Genomic DNA, 16,071 nt, shown 5'->3' with positions numbered 1-16,071 from the left:
AGTTATTAGGAACTTTGTTCAGATGTTTGGAGCTCAAAATAACTGAAACTGCCTTGTCTTAAAACTGAAGTGTTGGCATACACTTAGTCCAGAATTATTAACATATCCTTCACATGAAGAAATCTGGATTTGAAATAAAATTATGAACGTTCAACAAGAGCAGGACACTGCTCTTCAGTGCATGCTTAAGTCAATAAGTAGCACCCAAAATGCTGCAGGGATGGATGTGTGATAGTACAATTAATCATTTTCATAGCCATTGCTGAGTATGGTCTACTTCAAAAGGAGAAGAAGAACAAAGTTAGATCTGAAAACCTTTCTAAGTATTATTTAATGTACGTAAAGCAGTAGAGGGTCAAGATCCTCAGCTGGTGTAAACTGATGTAGCTCTACTTAAGTTAATGGAGCTATACTGATTTACGCTAGATGTGGGTATGGTCCTATTAGTGCTAAATACTGATACTATAATACAGTTATTATACAGCTCCACTATAATCACAGAGTGCCAGAACAGCAACCACGGTACTAACACATGTGCAGGCAGTTGGCCAGAATACTAGCACTATTGCTGGCATCACAGCTGGTGCACATGAGCTCAGCACCTGCCTAAAACAGTGTTCCGTTGTGGGGTGGGAGGACATTTCACTCCATCTCTACTTCTCCCACCCTGCCTTGGCACCAGTCTCCTGTCAAACACATGCAAAAAAACCAAAACTGCTCGAAGTGGCCACTGAGCCTGCCTTCGCTGTATTTTTACCAGTGATGCTCTAGTCCTTGGTACATCAGCACTGCTTAGAAATCCTGTCCCTAAACAGGAAAGGAAATCATTGGTGGGGCCTTGGACTGTAGAGGAAAATTCAAGAATGTATTTGTCAAATATAGTAAAGGGGATCTGCTTGCAGATATTCCATGAGTGGATAGATGCTAAATGACAATTATTCACTCAGCTGTAGTCACATTATTATAGTCAATTCCCATGTATGTAAACTCTAAAGAACTTGGTCCTGGAATACCAGATAAGAACTGCTCAACTTCATTTTCCTATAGCAATAATCCTATCTTTGCAACATGTCAAGCTGTGTTACTGTTGAATGCTTAATGTTTATAACCAACTCTAATAATGATTTACAAGTGCATCCCAAATAAGTAAACAATTATGGAGCCATATTACCTTGAAATTGAAAGATTAGGGGCTGGATCCATAAGAGGATAATCTGTGAGTCTGAGTATCTCTGATTTCATTGGTTTCATAAGCTTTGTAGTGTTGGGCCCGTTCAATATTTGGAAAGGAGACATCAAGGGGGAAAAGAAGTTAATGAAACATATAGGTTCATAAGTTTTAACGCCTTTGTGATCACATAGTTAGACCTCCTGCATAATACTAGGTGAAATCCTAGAGCCTGTAACTCCTGCATTAAGACCAATAATTTGTGACTGAATTAAGTACATTTCATACACAAAACTTTTGCTTACTAGACAGAAATAGGACTCCTGCTGAAAGAAACGTACTTTCTCCCTTAACTGAATAAGCAAACTACAGACTTCGGCACTGGTGTCACCAGTCCAATTTCTTACTGGAACAGATTTATTATAAACAACCATAATCCTAATTTGGGGGCAAATCCCAATTATTTTACTAACACGAGTATTCCCCTGGACATCAATGAGACTACTCCTGTATGTATGGCAGGCAGTATTTGAACACTGAATTTAGTCACTTGGATTCTGAACTGTGCACACGAAGCTTTATGACTAATTTATTCTTGCACCAATGCATACATATATATTTATGGCTGCGATTACACTTGGACGCTGAACCATTAATTTCAGTGATTTAAAACTTTTTGGGGTGGGGAGAGTCTTTGTAGAGCTAATAATTCCGGGTTATTCTAGATGGGGGGCGTCATCCCCTCACCCCAATTTTTTTTGGGGGGGGGGGAGGGCGGGGGCATAGTTGACTGAATGGAATATCTTCAAACCACTCCAACCCATCTTACAGGCTCAAATACTCAGATAAATGAGTGCATTTCAAAAACAACATAAATTAGTACTGAAATATACTATATATAATGTATATCTTTATAAAAGCAACAATGATGTTAATAAAGGGCAACATTAGAACTGAGATCACACAAGGTCAGAAACTTTGAAAGAGTGGACTCCACAGCAAGAAGAGGTTACTCAGGTTGTGCAGTAACTGCAGTTCTTCAAAATGTGTCCCCTTATGGGTGCGCCATTTCAGGTGTACATGCAACTCTTGAGCCCTGTATCAGAAATTTTTCCACTAGCAGTGCTCGTTCGACCCATACATGCGCCTCCTTGTGCCAGGCACCTATATAAGGATGTGCGAGAGAACTGCCCTCAGTTCCTTCTCCAGCTGAATGTCTCCACAGAGAGCAGTCCAAAGCAGAGGGGAAGGAGGGTGGGTTGTGGAGTACCCATACGGGGACACACCTTGAAGAACTGCAGTTACTGCACAAGGTGAGTAACTCCTCTCCTTCTCTGAGTAGTGTCCCTGTGGGTTGTCCACTTCAGGTGATTTCTAAGCAGTTTCTCCAGAGAGAGAAGTGGTCTCTGAGAAAAGGCTACAATTGTTGAATGGAAACCCCAGGAGATGGAGCTATGATGTCCAGGCCATAACTACTGCCAGGGAAATGGACCTGGCGGCAGTGTCTGCAGCATCCACGGATGCCTGAAGAGCCGTCCTGGCCAATAATTAGCCCTTTGAAATGATGGATTGGAATTGCCCCCTCTATTCCTGTGCCTCGTGTTCAATAAAGGCCGTCAATCTATTCTACTTTGTGAAACTGAATTTGGCCATGACCGCCTGCTAATTTTCAATCCTGCAGTGCAGAATTAGGTAGAAGGTGGGAAAATAAGAGTCTTTAAGGGGAATGTAATACTTTTTAATCCGCCCCTTTGCACACTGATAGAATAGTAGCAGGTATTTGCCACACAGTTTTACCTGGATCCAGGATTGCCTTGCTGATGGATATGCCACCCTTAAGTGTGTTGTTGACTGTAGGACAGCCAACATCTCATGATGTGAATCCCTGACCTCTTCCAGTAGAATTTGAAGAGTGACAGCTATCCTCTTTATGAGGTCTTGCAATTGCTGAAAATTGTTGGCCATGGAAGGTGGTGGAGGCATAACTGCTTTTTCTGAGGCAGTTGGTTGTGGAGGAGAGGACTGAACAACCCTAGTCTCCCTTTGAGATGGTACCAGTGGTCTGGAGAATTGCTGTTGGTAAGCAGCTGAAGGAACCCAGTATGGCTGTGAGGGGGGGAGGAAGAGGCATACAGGAGAGGTGGTGGCATGCAGGGTTGGTTCTACCATCCTTGATGATGGTCATTATCTTTTCTGTAACTGTCAACAAATGGGTTCCTGACAGGACATGTTGGGGAACCCTGGACTGAAATAGAAAAGACTAATTGCAAGTCCCCTTCATCATCTTCATCCAGTGGAAAAGCCCCCAGAGAAAAGGATGAAGAGTCTTGCAGAACAGGGGACAGTAGCAGGCTGGAGACTGAGGTCTTGGTACCAAGAGAGACTTCATACCCATGAGGAGCAGGGATTCAGGTACATCTGATATGGACGGGTTCCTTGTGTATCGACACTCTTATGGTACTGAGTAGGGAATTGGTACCAACACAGTAGCAGAAATGCAGTAGCTTAAGCTGATGATACCATCAATGGCAGGTGTGCCGATGTAAGTCCCCCCCGGGAAGGAGTCTGGCACTACTGCTTGCTCTGTACTGAGGGTATCAAATTGGTAGGTGCAGACTGAGGGATTGAGTCTGCTGGTACTAGAAAGGGTCGCTTACCCTTCTTGCCTCTGAGAGAGGGTACTGAAGCCCTGTCAGAGCTATGTCTCTCCCTCAACCTCTGGGGCTTTCCAGCTCCATTGGTATCAGTGAAAGAGTCCTTTGACTCAACGGTACTGAGCCAAGAGGTAGAGGTTGTAGATCTCGTAGGGGACCTGGGCTTTTACAAAGCAAGCTCCTTCAGATGAGAGTACATACTTCTCTTTTTGGGAGCCTGCTCAGAAGCCTCCAATGATCTCTCCCTTCTCAGGGGAAGCCTGCACCAAAATAGATGGGGAGCTGGATTTGTCCGGAGACAGATGTACGAGGGCAGTCTCCTAACCTGACTCAGACGCTGGTTGAGTGCTCCGTCATTAACAGTCTCAGCTTAATCTCCTAGTTCTTCCTTGCCTTCAACCTGAGAGGTAGCCAGGGGAGCCTTCAACCTGAGAGGGAGACATGGGACTCTTCCAAACAATGAACACACTTAGAGTAGCCATCATTTACTGGGATAGCCTCTCGGCAGCACAGGCTGCATGTGAAACCTCGTCAGCCAGGCATGCCCCTTCAGGAAGACAAGGCTTCCCAAAGAAAGAGAGGAGGAGAAAAAACAAAAACAAACAAACTATCCTCTCACTGTTAACACTTATGTAATAAATATAACTACTGAGGCTGTCAAGCGATTAAAAAAAATTAATCGCGTGATTAATCGCACTGTTAACCAATAATAGAATAAATATTTTGGATGTTTTCTACATTTTCAAATATATTGATTTCAATTACAACACAGACTACAAAGTGTACAGTGCTCACTTTATTTTGCTTACAAGTATTTGTACTGTTAAAAAACAGAAATAGTATTTTTTCAATACACCTAAGTACTGTAGTGCAATCTCTTTATCATGAAAGTTGAACTTACAAATATAGAATTATGTACAAAAAAACCTGCATTCAAAAATAAAACAATGTAAAATTTTAGAGCCTCAAGTCCACTCAGTCCTACTTCTTGTTCAGCCAATCGCTCAGACAAACAAGTTAATTTATATTTCTGAGAGATAATGCTGCCCGCTTCTTGTTTACAGTGTCATCTGAAAGTGAGAACAGGCATTGGCATGGCACTTTTGTAGCTGATATTGCAAGGTATTTACATGCCAGATCTGCTAAACATTTGTATGCCCCTTCATACTTCGGCCACCATTCCAGGGGACACACTTCCATGCTGATAACGCTCGTTAAAAAAATTGTGTGTTAATTAAAATTTTGACTGAACACCTTGGAGGAGAATTGTATGTCCCCATCTGTTTTACTAGCATTCTGCCATATATTTCATGTTATAGCAGTCTTGGATGATGACCCAGCACATGTTCATTTTAAGAACCCTTTCACTGCCTATCTGAGAAAACGCAAAGAAGGTACCAATGTGAAATTTCTGAAGATAGCTACAGCACTCAACCCAAGATTTAAGAATCTGAAGTGCCATCCAAAATCTGATCAGGACAAGGTGTGAAGCATGCTTTCAGAATTCTTAAAAGAGAAGTCTTAAATAGAAACTACAGAACCCAAACCACCAGATAATGAAAATGAACATGCGTCGAGCTGTACTAAAAACAACTAATGATACTAACAAAACGAACTATAAAAAGAACATGAAATAGCGGAGGCACACTTAAGTTGGGCACGCTAGAGCTAGGCTGAGGCAGTAGAGAAGGAACTGAATGCAGTTCACTTGTGCATCCCTATACAGACTCAGCATCCAGCATGACGAGGCATACGGTACATGTGCAGGCCGAAGAGGCATTGTTAGCGGAAAAATCTCCAATCAAGGGCTAGAGAGATGCCTGTGCACCTGAAATGGAGAGCCCAAAGGGACTTAACTGGAATAAGAACTAAAAATAAATAAATAAATAAATCTACCCTACTGCACACTTTCTATATGAATTCATAAAGAATCTGAAAGCCTCCTGCAATTGGACCAACCACCCTCAGCTCTCATTGACTGCAGCAAGAGCGCCTTGCAAAATTGAGCTTTCTATCCGTGTTGTGGGCAATTAAAAAAAAAAAAAAAAAAAGAGAGAGAGCTGGGGAGACCATAATTTTGACATCTGTTCTATTAACATTTCAGACTTAACATTGAAGTAATGCCTGACTTTATTTTCCCCTAATCTTTTTACCTTGTATTAAACATCCATAATCCCACGGTAAGTAGAACATGAAACTGTGGAATATTTGAAGCAGCTCCCCAGGTCACTACATAAAAGAAAGCAGTATTTCTTCATTTGTTTTATTACTGTTATACTGTATTTCTGTTGTTAAATAGCACTTTTAATAAGTTCAAATCAACAAAAATATTATACAGTGAATTAGGATTCTGCATTCCTTTCCATGAAAGTTTCCCAACTTTTTAACATGTTTAGAGTTTTTAAACACCCAAACAAGTTAAACTGTAGTTCTGATTCCTCCAAAAGTTTTCCCTAAATTTGGAACACATTTTGAGAGCAATTAACTTTACGCCAAGGCTAAGGCCTATACTTTAATTAAACCAGTGCAACTCTGTGTAAAGCAGTGTTAAATCCATGTAGTTAAACCAGTGAAAACTCCTGTATAGACACACGAACTGATTTAAACCTGGTTTACGTTGATTTTAGCTTAAGTTAGTGGCGCAAGCTAAATCAATAGAAGCCGATTTTTAAATTGGTTTAAGAGTGACCACACAGGAGTTTACACTGGTTTAAACCAAAATCTACTAGAACCAATTTGGTGAAACGTGTGCAAGTTGTGTGCAGATAAGCCCTCTAACATTTGAGTTAAAAACAGTGTTAGTTTAAGTTCTCTGCCTAGCTAACACATGGCTCTCCCCCCACTCTTCTCCTCTCTCTATTTGTAACTCATCCGTTCCCTTTCCTGTTGCATCAGGAAACTCTAAATACAGTGGCTTCTGCAGGGCGCTGTTATAATTACCACAGTGTACTGCAACTGTGAAACTTATGCAAAGTATGTAACAACTACTTCAACAAGCTAGAACAGGCAGAATTTAATGTGGTTATTTTGGCTTTCTAGAAATCCTTTGTAACAGTTCACCAAGAATGAAAATGATACATTTTTTGGAAAATATTTAATTTGGCATAAAATTTTTAAGACATAACATTTTCCCCTAAGCAGCTCTCGTTATAAAATAAAAGCATCTGCTTTACAGACCACTAAATACTTTCATAAGAAGTTGAAGATAGTGAGCTCTGAAGGAATGCTAGTACAGAGTTCCTAGTCTCCATGACTTTTTATAACTTTTGTTTTATCCTGTTTCTCAAAACAAATCTAGACCAATAATAGAATCTTTAGAGCTGTGAAAAATGCACTCACCAGTACAAAAGAGATGTATTAGCAACAGCTACCATTTTCACCAACTCCTGTGAGAACATATTTTAAACCACCTCCTGAGGATTTTATTTACTTGACTTTAGTTCTGTGGTGATGTATTATAAACCCTGTCAAGCCTCTGGAAAAGGTTCCCCCCACCCACTGAGTAATCCTAGTTTAAAGTTTACTACACTTTCTGAAATGTGTTAAGTCAAGCATTCATCAGAGTTGAAAGTTTGAAAAAAAGAAACAGCAGACATTCAAGACAAAACATACATTTCTGTTTTCTCCCAATAAGCAAATATATATGTTTGTGTATACACACACACACACACACACACAATCATATAATATACATATACACACACTTTAAAACAAACAATTAAGCATTCAAACAAATAGACAAAAGGATAATCCATCAACCTGTAAGAAATCTTAAACAGCAATTTCAAATTTTTCAAAATACAGAAAACATAATCGATCACTTTTTCTAATCTATAATGTCGTATCTGACAGGTTAGGGCGCTTCCTTTTATTTTCTTTCGTTCAAGTTTGTATTATACCTATAGAAACGCAATGATTGTTTATGCTTGAGAGATCAGATTTGCTCAGTGCTATACAAACATCTTTATAAGACATTACAAAAAAATAATAAATGTAAGATTTCTCTGCACTGATGTTTAATAGAAAAGCTGAGAGTCTGTAAGGTCATTAATGTCAAACATACTTCATATGCAACTGATCAGGTCAATGTAAGGAATAAAATAATACAAGTCTTACCAATTTGAAAAAACTATTTAATCATAATACAGCAAACTAACAGTTATAAACTAAATGTGTATTTGGTCTCTTTCTCCAATCCCTTCCCCTCCCCCATACATGCACACTCATAGAACAGTACTGTGTAAGAACTATTTCTTAGATTTTTCTACAGAGTTTCATGCTTTAAAATTCTGACCATGCCAGTTATACTCCTTGATCTCTCATAAATTTAATGAGGTCGCTTGACATACACGTTTACAAAAAAGAAAACTGAAGCAAGAGGAGAAAAAAAACCCCACGGATGGTATATAGGATTACAGGTATAGCATCTTGATACTTTAAACCCATCATCCTGAAAGTGAAACATTTTTTTATCTGAGACTAGCAATGGTTTGCTTAATTTAAATGTTTTCTAAATGCCAGTTTTATCTTCAAACTCCAAGAAAACCCCGTCTATGACATAGAAATTGCTGTGAACAGAGCTACATGAAAGGATTAATCAACAGCATTGTATGTCAGTCTCTAAACAAGGCCAAACACTGAATCAGAGTTAGATTCCTCACGTGCAGTTACACCCAGTTAATCTGCTTAAAAGCAGCAAACTATGTAAATCTACTTATACTGGTGAGATAAACATTACACTCATCAAAATATAACAAGAACCATTGTTACCAGGCAAAACTGTTAAAAATAAATTAAAAAAAAAAAAAAATCACTAGGCTTTCTTACAGCAGCTCAGATACTGATCCAGCATCTACTGGTGAGTCTCAATGGTTACTTCATCCTAAACCTAAATAGCTACTTGCGCTGGCCCCCAAAAATCAGAGATGAGGAAAAGTGGGCTGAACACAGTGATTTAAAATCCCAAATCAAATGACTACAGCAGCTCTACAAAGAGCAGATGGAAGGGAGGAGGCCCAATTTTCCATCACATTGGCATTACACGGGCGTAAATATGTTGACTTCATTGTTGCTATCTTGGATTTACACAGGCAAAACTGAAAGGGGAAAATTCAGGCTCCCTATATACGTAGGTTGTAATGAAGAGAGATCTAAAAGAGTCTACAGCAGAGGGTGAAGAGGTATTACCACTTATTATAGACTCCTCACAGTAAATAGAATATCCTCCTTTAAAAGAAGAGTGAAAATATTAGACTGTATTTAGCCACTTTCACATAGCACGTATGATCACAACTGTTTTGACAGACAAACTACTGAAGGATAAAACCAACTGGGATAGGCAATGCATTCTTCAGCCAGACTTGAACTTGCATTCTGTTTTTGTCAGGGCATTACCTGCCAAGTTACTACTCACTTCTGCAGCTTTAAACTTTGACATGAGCTCAGTAAGAGCACTTTTAACGTGTTCATCTGTCCGCAATGCAGGCAAATCCTATTTAACACAGATGACTTCAGAGACCAGAGCTTGCTACTCACCCTACCACTATAGAAGAGGAAAAGATTAGGCACCACCCACCTCTGTCTGACCTGAAAATGAAGTAGCTGACTGGCTCCTAGGAGCCTGCGTACACAGAGAGATAGAAACAGATAGCAAGCATAGTACTATAATCACAGATTCCTTTGTAAAATGAACATTACTTTTAGGCGACATATAGATTTTATCAGTGAAATCCTGGCCCCATTGAAACCATTGGGATTTTTGCTATGGATTACAATGGGCAAAATTATATTATAATTCCTTCCCACTAAAGCTGACAGCATACTTCTTTCCTTTTGCTGATAGATTGCAGTCAACTTTCAGCAACAATCTGGCACCAACCAGAAATTTTGACAGAAAAAACAGATTTTATCAAAGATTCAGGATTCTATTAACATCTTACACCATTCTGCTACCACTTATAAACACATTATAATTGAAAAGCCAGCATGGGCTATCCCAGAGTATTTACTTTTCATTTTTAAAATTCTTTTAACTTCTTCTCTGGCTCATATACTGGATACTCCCTTTTAACATAAAAGAAAACCAGCCTCTTAGAATACAAATACAATTTTTTTGAAAATGGATTACATTAAATTGTACATCAATAAACCTACTTTATATCAAATGGAGGGTTAGACTCATATCCTGTGACACTAATTCACCCATGCAGGTGAAGTCTAAGTGAAAATAAAATCACCAAGTCACTCTTATTCCCAATGAAGTCAATAGGAGTTTTGCACAGACTTCAATGGGAAAAGGCTCAAACCACAGCTCCCTATGTAGGAAATGTTTGAACAGAGAATGGCTAAACACTAACAAAAGAAAGATCTGGTACCCAGGGTCTAAGGTCTACATAATACCCATGCATTCATTTCTTCCTCTACTACTGAAAAAGAAAAAAAAAAGTCTGTTTGTTTTTCTAATTTAGTCAGGCCTTTTAGTTCTTTGAATCTAAGGAGTGCACTGTGAAAAGAAGAGCATCTTATCAGCATGCTCCAGACCAGCAGGCTAACTCAGATCCTTACACAAAACATACAGCCCTTCAGTAAAGAGGCCTCACCCTTAGAGTTGTCCTCCCTATTTCCTTGCTAACACCCTGTTGCACGCTAACAAATGAACACACCAGACCCTAAGGTGCCTTACTTAATTAACTATCCTTTCAGGTAATGTAAGAAAATAGTGTCTAATACATTGGCTTCCCTTACAAAGTATGCAAACACACGATACAAGAGCTGAACTATGGTTGCATCTGGGGGATTCGTTTATTTTTTTTTAAATCACCACCCAATAATCATATTTTATTACATACAGATACACACTTCAAATGCGAGAAGCAATGATCACACATTGTTGGATGTCATCTGCAGAATGTTGTTGAGATATCATAAGTGATTTGTATTGTAAGGATGTTTCTTTAAAATGGGGGAAGAGAGCAGCAAATTATGAAAGCTCACTTAAACTCTAAGTAAAGATAAACCTAATGTACACTGTTGCACTGATTAATTATCATAATCCTAATCATTCACATGCTTACGTATCAGAGAAACATACATGAATTTTAATTTTAATTTTTTTAAAATTAAAATCAGTAATTCCATGAAACCCTGTAGTAAAGTGACGCTCTGTTATAATGTGATGTGATATGATATTTCTATCTTTAATGCATCCCCACTCCAGACAGAATGACAATGCCTCCTGCACCATTATGATGATAAATGAATTTGTTTCCACTGCTGGGGGGGGAGGGGGACTCAAAAGGTGATTTGTGTTTCCCCCTCCCCAGCCCACAAGAAAATAAATGACAGTGTGTGGTGGTGGTGAGTTGGTTGGGTTTTTTTTGGGTCAACCAAGCATCTTGCCACTGACTTCTAATCCATGTAACCTTTTCTATACAAGCACAGGGTCCTCACTTTTTCTGACAAACCTAAAGCACATGCTTTTTGTTTGTTTGTTTGTTCGGTCAAAGGTTTAATTAAAACTGGTCTGTTTTGTAATAAATACTATGTGACAAAGCCAATACTAAAAATCAGAAACAGGAAACAGTTTTCCTAGTCTCTCCCACCCCCACCGCAGCAAAGGATGTTGGTCTAACCATTCCAGCTGTTTTCAAAACTTAAGATGCTAAAATGTCCGTTTCAAAACAGTTCCATAGATGTGAATGGTTCAAGTTTATCAAAACTATCTGTCTGCTCATAAAATGTCACAGGATTTCCCTTGTACTGCTAGGGAAAGGGGAGAGGGGGGTTGGGGGGAGCTGAAGCTCAGCCGCGACAGCCGAGGTTTTTTGGAGGGTATGGGGTTTTTTGTTTGTTTTGAAAGCACGTTCGTCCTTTTTGTCATTTTATCAGAAAGGAAAACATTCAGTCTGAAGTTTCGATTTTCAATGCATGTTGCAACTTCACTCCTTACCCAAAAAAAAAAAAGTGTTGCAGAGCTCAGCAAAGCCAGGGCTCCCTGGGCGCCACACAACACGCCTCTCCGCTGCTAAGGCCACCCGGCTGAAGTCGCCTGACCGACACCAGATCTCCTCTCTTTCGGGTACTCAGCAAGGTCACCACCACGCAGCCTCGGAGAGGGGACTCTCCGTACAAGGCAGCGGGACGGGCGCAGCTGATCGCTAAGAGACTGGAAGTTACAGCCCCTGCCACTCACCACCCCCCCCCACCCGACGTACCCACTCCTCCCCCTCCCGGGAAGGGGGAGCGCTACTCTCTTACCTGTTTCCTATAGGGAGTCCTGCTGCCGCCCGCCGGGTTACTGCTGCTATTGGGGAAAATCATTGCCCCGCCTAAGCCCCAGCTTCCCCTCGGGATGGGCAGCAAGTTTTGTGCCAACTTGCGCGCAGGGGCGGCTGCGGTGCGGGGCGAGGTGCCTCCCTCCCTCCCCGGCGGCGGCGGCTGCTGCTGCTGCTGCTGCCTCCGAGCCGGAGTTCCGCGCACGACGACGCCTCTCTCCCCGTTCCGCTCCGGGGATCAGCCGCGCGGCGCCTACCCGAGCAGCAGCAGCCGCGACCGAAGAGAGTTCATTGATCTGGCGGCGGCGGCAGCAGCGGGCGCTTCCCCAGCAGCGGCAGAGCCGATCCCACCTACCAGCGGCCTCAACCACCGCCCAGAGAGAGAGAGCAGCGCCGCAGGAGACAGCCCACAGCAGGCTCTGCGCCCGGCCCCTGCGCCCGGCCTGCCCAGCACGCCGCCGCCTCCTGCCCTGGCCGCTCTGCTCTGCGCAGCGGCGCTCGGCTGCCGCCCACTGCGCGGGACCCCGGAGGAGCAGGCGGCGGCCGCCCCTGTTCCGCCGAATGGTTGCTTCTGGCCCCCGCATACCGCACATTCCACGGTGCAGCCAGCAGCTCCCTGCGCACCAGCGGCGGCAGCACTGCGCCCCTGGGCTAGGCGCTCCGCGGCCAGGCGAGCGCTCCGGGGGGGGCGTCGCCTCCGCTGCACCTGGGGAAGGGCCCGAATATGCAGCCAGCAGGGGTCTAGTCTAGCCCTTTAATTTGCAGGGCCAGCAGCAAAGCACCCCCCCGCAGCCCTCCTTCCCCGGGCTGGGCAGAGCTGCGCCTTCGCTACAGCTGTTCAGCCTGGCCCGGACGCACAGTTCAGTCTCACAAACGCAGGGGGAGACAGGGCCAGAACCGGCCAGCCTAAGGTTTTGCATGCTCGACCTCTAGACCAAGGTGGAAACCAGGCGCAAATCCAGAATGGATCGAAACTCGTTAAATGGCTGAGAAGGGGGCAACTTCTCATGTGGCCAGGGGTCTGAAAACTAACACCTGGATCTGGAATTTTGCAGTGGCTCAAACCAAAACCTTGGATCCAAACAACCCTAAACTTTGGGGCTAGAAGCCACCATGCTCGTGAGCCTGTTTAAAAACTTACATAGTCAGAAATCTAGTTCAAAACTTTGCAGTTTGTGTACATCTCTTCAAATATGTGATTCCCTTTCTTACACAGGATCAGAGAGAGACTGCAAGTTTACTTTTCAAAAGGACCAAAACCCTGTTCCCCTTGTAGTCAATAAGAGTTTTGCCAGTGATTGATTTTGCCTGTGTGAAATCTACTGGATTGTCCCTCATGGCCTGAAAGAAGAACTAAAGTCATTAAGTCCAAAATCTCGCCTTATGGTCTGAGATAGCTAGCACAGTTTTGGGGAATTCATCCATCCTAAATCCCACCAATCCCTCCAAATATTTTTTTTTGAAGTTTGAGGGAAATCCTATTCCCCCATAAAATGTAGGGCCTTGGGGAGTTTTGCAATTACTGGAAAATTAGATTCCTAACGTTTGTTGAGGAAAAGGGAGGCAAATGCCTTCCAAATTTTAGATGTGTTATTCAGAACTCTCAACCCTTTTTGTTGTGCCCTATCATTGGTTACGACTGGTTTATCTATAAAATAAAATTAGACTTTGTTCAACTCCGTAGTTTCATATAGGTGACTCTGCAAGAGGACCTTCCAATGAGGACACCTAGTTCCAAGGTTTTCTTTGGTATTTTTTATTCTCTTCGATAGTAAGCACTCACTCCAAAAATGGATTAGGAACATGGATTGCTGGGAAGAAACATAGATTTGCCATTTGGTTCAGCACTGAAATGTTGAGCTGCATACCAAAACTGCTATGCCAGCTCTATAGTGTTTGGTGCTGGTAGCAACTTGGAAAATGTCCACCCCTCTGAACCTTCAGTTTCTTTTTGCAATAAGCAGTCACTAAATATTTTGGTGCCATAGCACTTTGCTGCCCTAGACAACAGCATACTCTAGTATAGCCAACACTGAAAAAGCAGTGCCTCTTGGCAGAACTGTTATCTGTGTAACAGTAAACATCACCAAAACACACAAAAAAACCCACACAGCACTTAAAAACTGAACTCATCCACAGTTACATTCCATGTTAAACCTGACCTTTGAATAACTGTTCAGAACTAGTCAAAAACCACTCCCGATGTGTGGTATGTGCACGTGCTATCTTACTTCTGCATGCTTTGAATTAGTATTTCCAAGGGAAAAGAAGAACTGCACAAGGCTGGCAGCACAGTCTTCTAGTACAGGCGAGTCCCATCTTACGCAGGGGTTCCGTTCCGCGGTTAGTGCGTAAAGCAAAAACCGCGTATAGTCAAAATTACATTGAGTTGAATGGCGGGCAGAATCGCCCGCACTACAAATACAGTATTAAAATTGTTATTTTTCTCTTTTTTTTTTCGACCGCGTAAAGCTGAAATTGTGCATGTTAAATGCGCGTAAGATGCAACAGACTTGTAGTCAATAAAAGTGAGAAAGATCTTCACGAATCCTCTACTCTTACAAAATGACTTTGGGAGTAGGAGACACCTGAATTGATATCTTCCTCCTGCCCCCAGATAACAAAGGCTTCTGAGGAACTTCAGTTTTCCCTTTCCCAATACACTTAAAAACTGGCAGGATGTAGACATTCCATATTCCATCACAGGTATTTTTAAAGCACCAATCATTGTGGTACTTAGATATCATTACAGGAATTAAAAGATTTAAGAACATTTCAAAAGGGAACTCTAAAAGCGGGAACTCTGCACTTTCATCCCCAGGTTGCTATTCTTTAGAGAGGATGTGGATTTCCCCCTTGTGGATTCATTATGTGGCACGTGTTTTTTCAGGGACACTATATATTTTGTTTTTTTTAATGTTTGTGGTATAAAACATGTAACATTAAACCATTCTGTGAAAATCTGAATAGAAAACATCACCCTCAAGAGAGATTTCTTTTATTTATACTTTTGTTTAAAGGAGATTTGCAATGGCATTGTCAGAGGAGAAAGTGTATTAGCCTTGATGTCCTGGCCAAAGTAGCATTCAGCCTACCAAAATTCTCCCTGCATATCCAAATGTATACAGTAATCTTCCTCAATTCTTGCCCTAAATTATGAAATAGTCTTGCCTTGTGTGCTGTTAAACAATAGCTATGTTCTACCCCAGAGCTGGCAGTGGCATTTTAGTGATGTAATGGTGGGTGAAGTGATTTCTGTGTCTGAGACTGAGTGTGCGTGAGAGAGAGAGATAGAACACTAATAAGGCTCGACAGTACCTTCTGGGAGGAAAAGTGTTCTATATGTTTAAGATTTTACTGAGCACTTTTCCCACATCTTTTCTAGGATAAAAGGATCATCACTTGTTTGCAAATAAGACCCTCAGTCTTACCCTGCTAAGAGTAAAAATATTGAAACAGGCTCTTTGAAATGTATACAGAAGTGGACATTTAAATCACATTTGTCAAGGAAATTAATATTAATTGTGTTATAACAGATGTGAACATATGTGTTAGTATGCAGGCACCTTCCTGGTTAAAGTTATAAATATGCAATTCAGTTTGTTCCTGAGGGGAATTGGTAAGCATGGAGGTTCTAAAGGTACCTTGATTAATATTTTGACAGTTTCTTTAACTACCAGGAGTTGCTTAGTCAAAAAAGAAGGCAGCTTGCAGAGCAGAGCTAGTTACATTTTGTGGTTAAAATCTTCGTTCATTGCATGTTTATTGTTCAGAGATAGTTAAAAGATGTGTATTTGTGGATAAATTAAGGCCAGATCTGAGTTGAGCATACCACCAAGGGGTATCTGAACACCTAGACAGCAACAGGAAGCCTTCAAAGGAGCTAGAGAATATCTGGAAAACTTGGAAGCTTCCAAGTAATTACCATCAATCTCAGCAAACAGCAGATTGGTGAAACTAAACTCTTATTCTGTAA

At 41.5% G+C, this 16,071-nt stretch overlaps 1 protein-coding gene across 3 annotated transcripts in view; it reads right to left on the bottom strand.

The window, feature by feature from the left end:
• Nucleotides 1–16,071, bottom strand: part of RBMS1 (RNA binding motif single stranded interacting protein 1) — a 190,594-nt gene that overhangs the window by 117,940 nt on the left and 56,583 nt on the right. Inside the window, exon 1 of one of the 3 annotated variants that reach the window (XM_054044686.1) lies at nucleotides 12,079–12,239. The exons of the other annotated variants lie outside the window; for them this stretch is intronic. Within the exon in view, the coding sequence (XP_053900661.1) occupies nucleotides 12,079–12,141 (63 nt within the window). The 5' untranslated portion in view covers nucleotides 12,142–12,239. Of the gene's footprint in view, nucleotides 1–12,078; nucleotides 12,240–16,071 lie in introns of those variants that run through there. 3 annotated transcript variants of the gene reach the window in all.

The sequence above is a fragment of the Malaclemys terrapin genome, chromosome 11, assembly GCF_027887155.1.
Source record: "Malaclemys terrapin pileata isolate rMalTer1 chromosome 11, rMalTer1.hap1, whole genome shotgun sequence".
In the NCBI taxonomy this organism is placed as follows: domain Eukaryota; kingdom Metazoa; phylum Chordata; order Testudines; family Emydidae; genus Malaclemys; species Malaclemys terrapin.
Note: the sequence above shows the minus strand (reverse complement) of the source record. Positions and strands in the feature narration are given on the sequence as shown.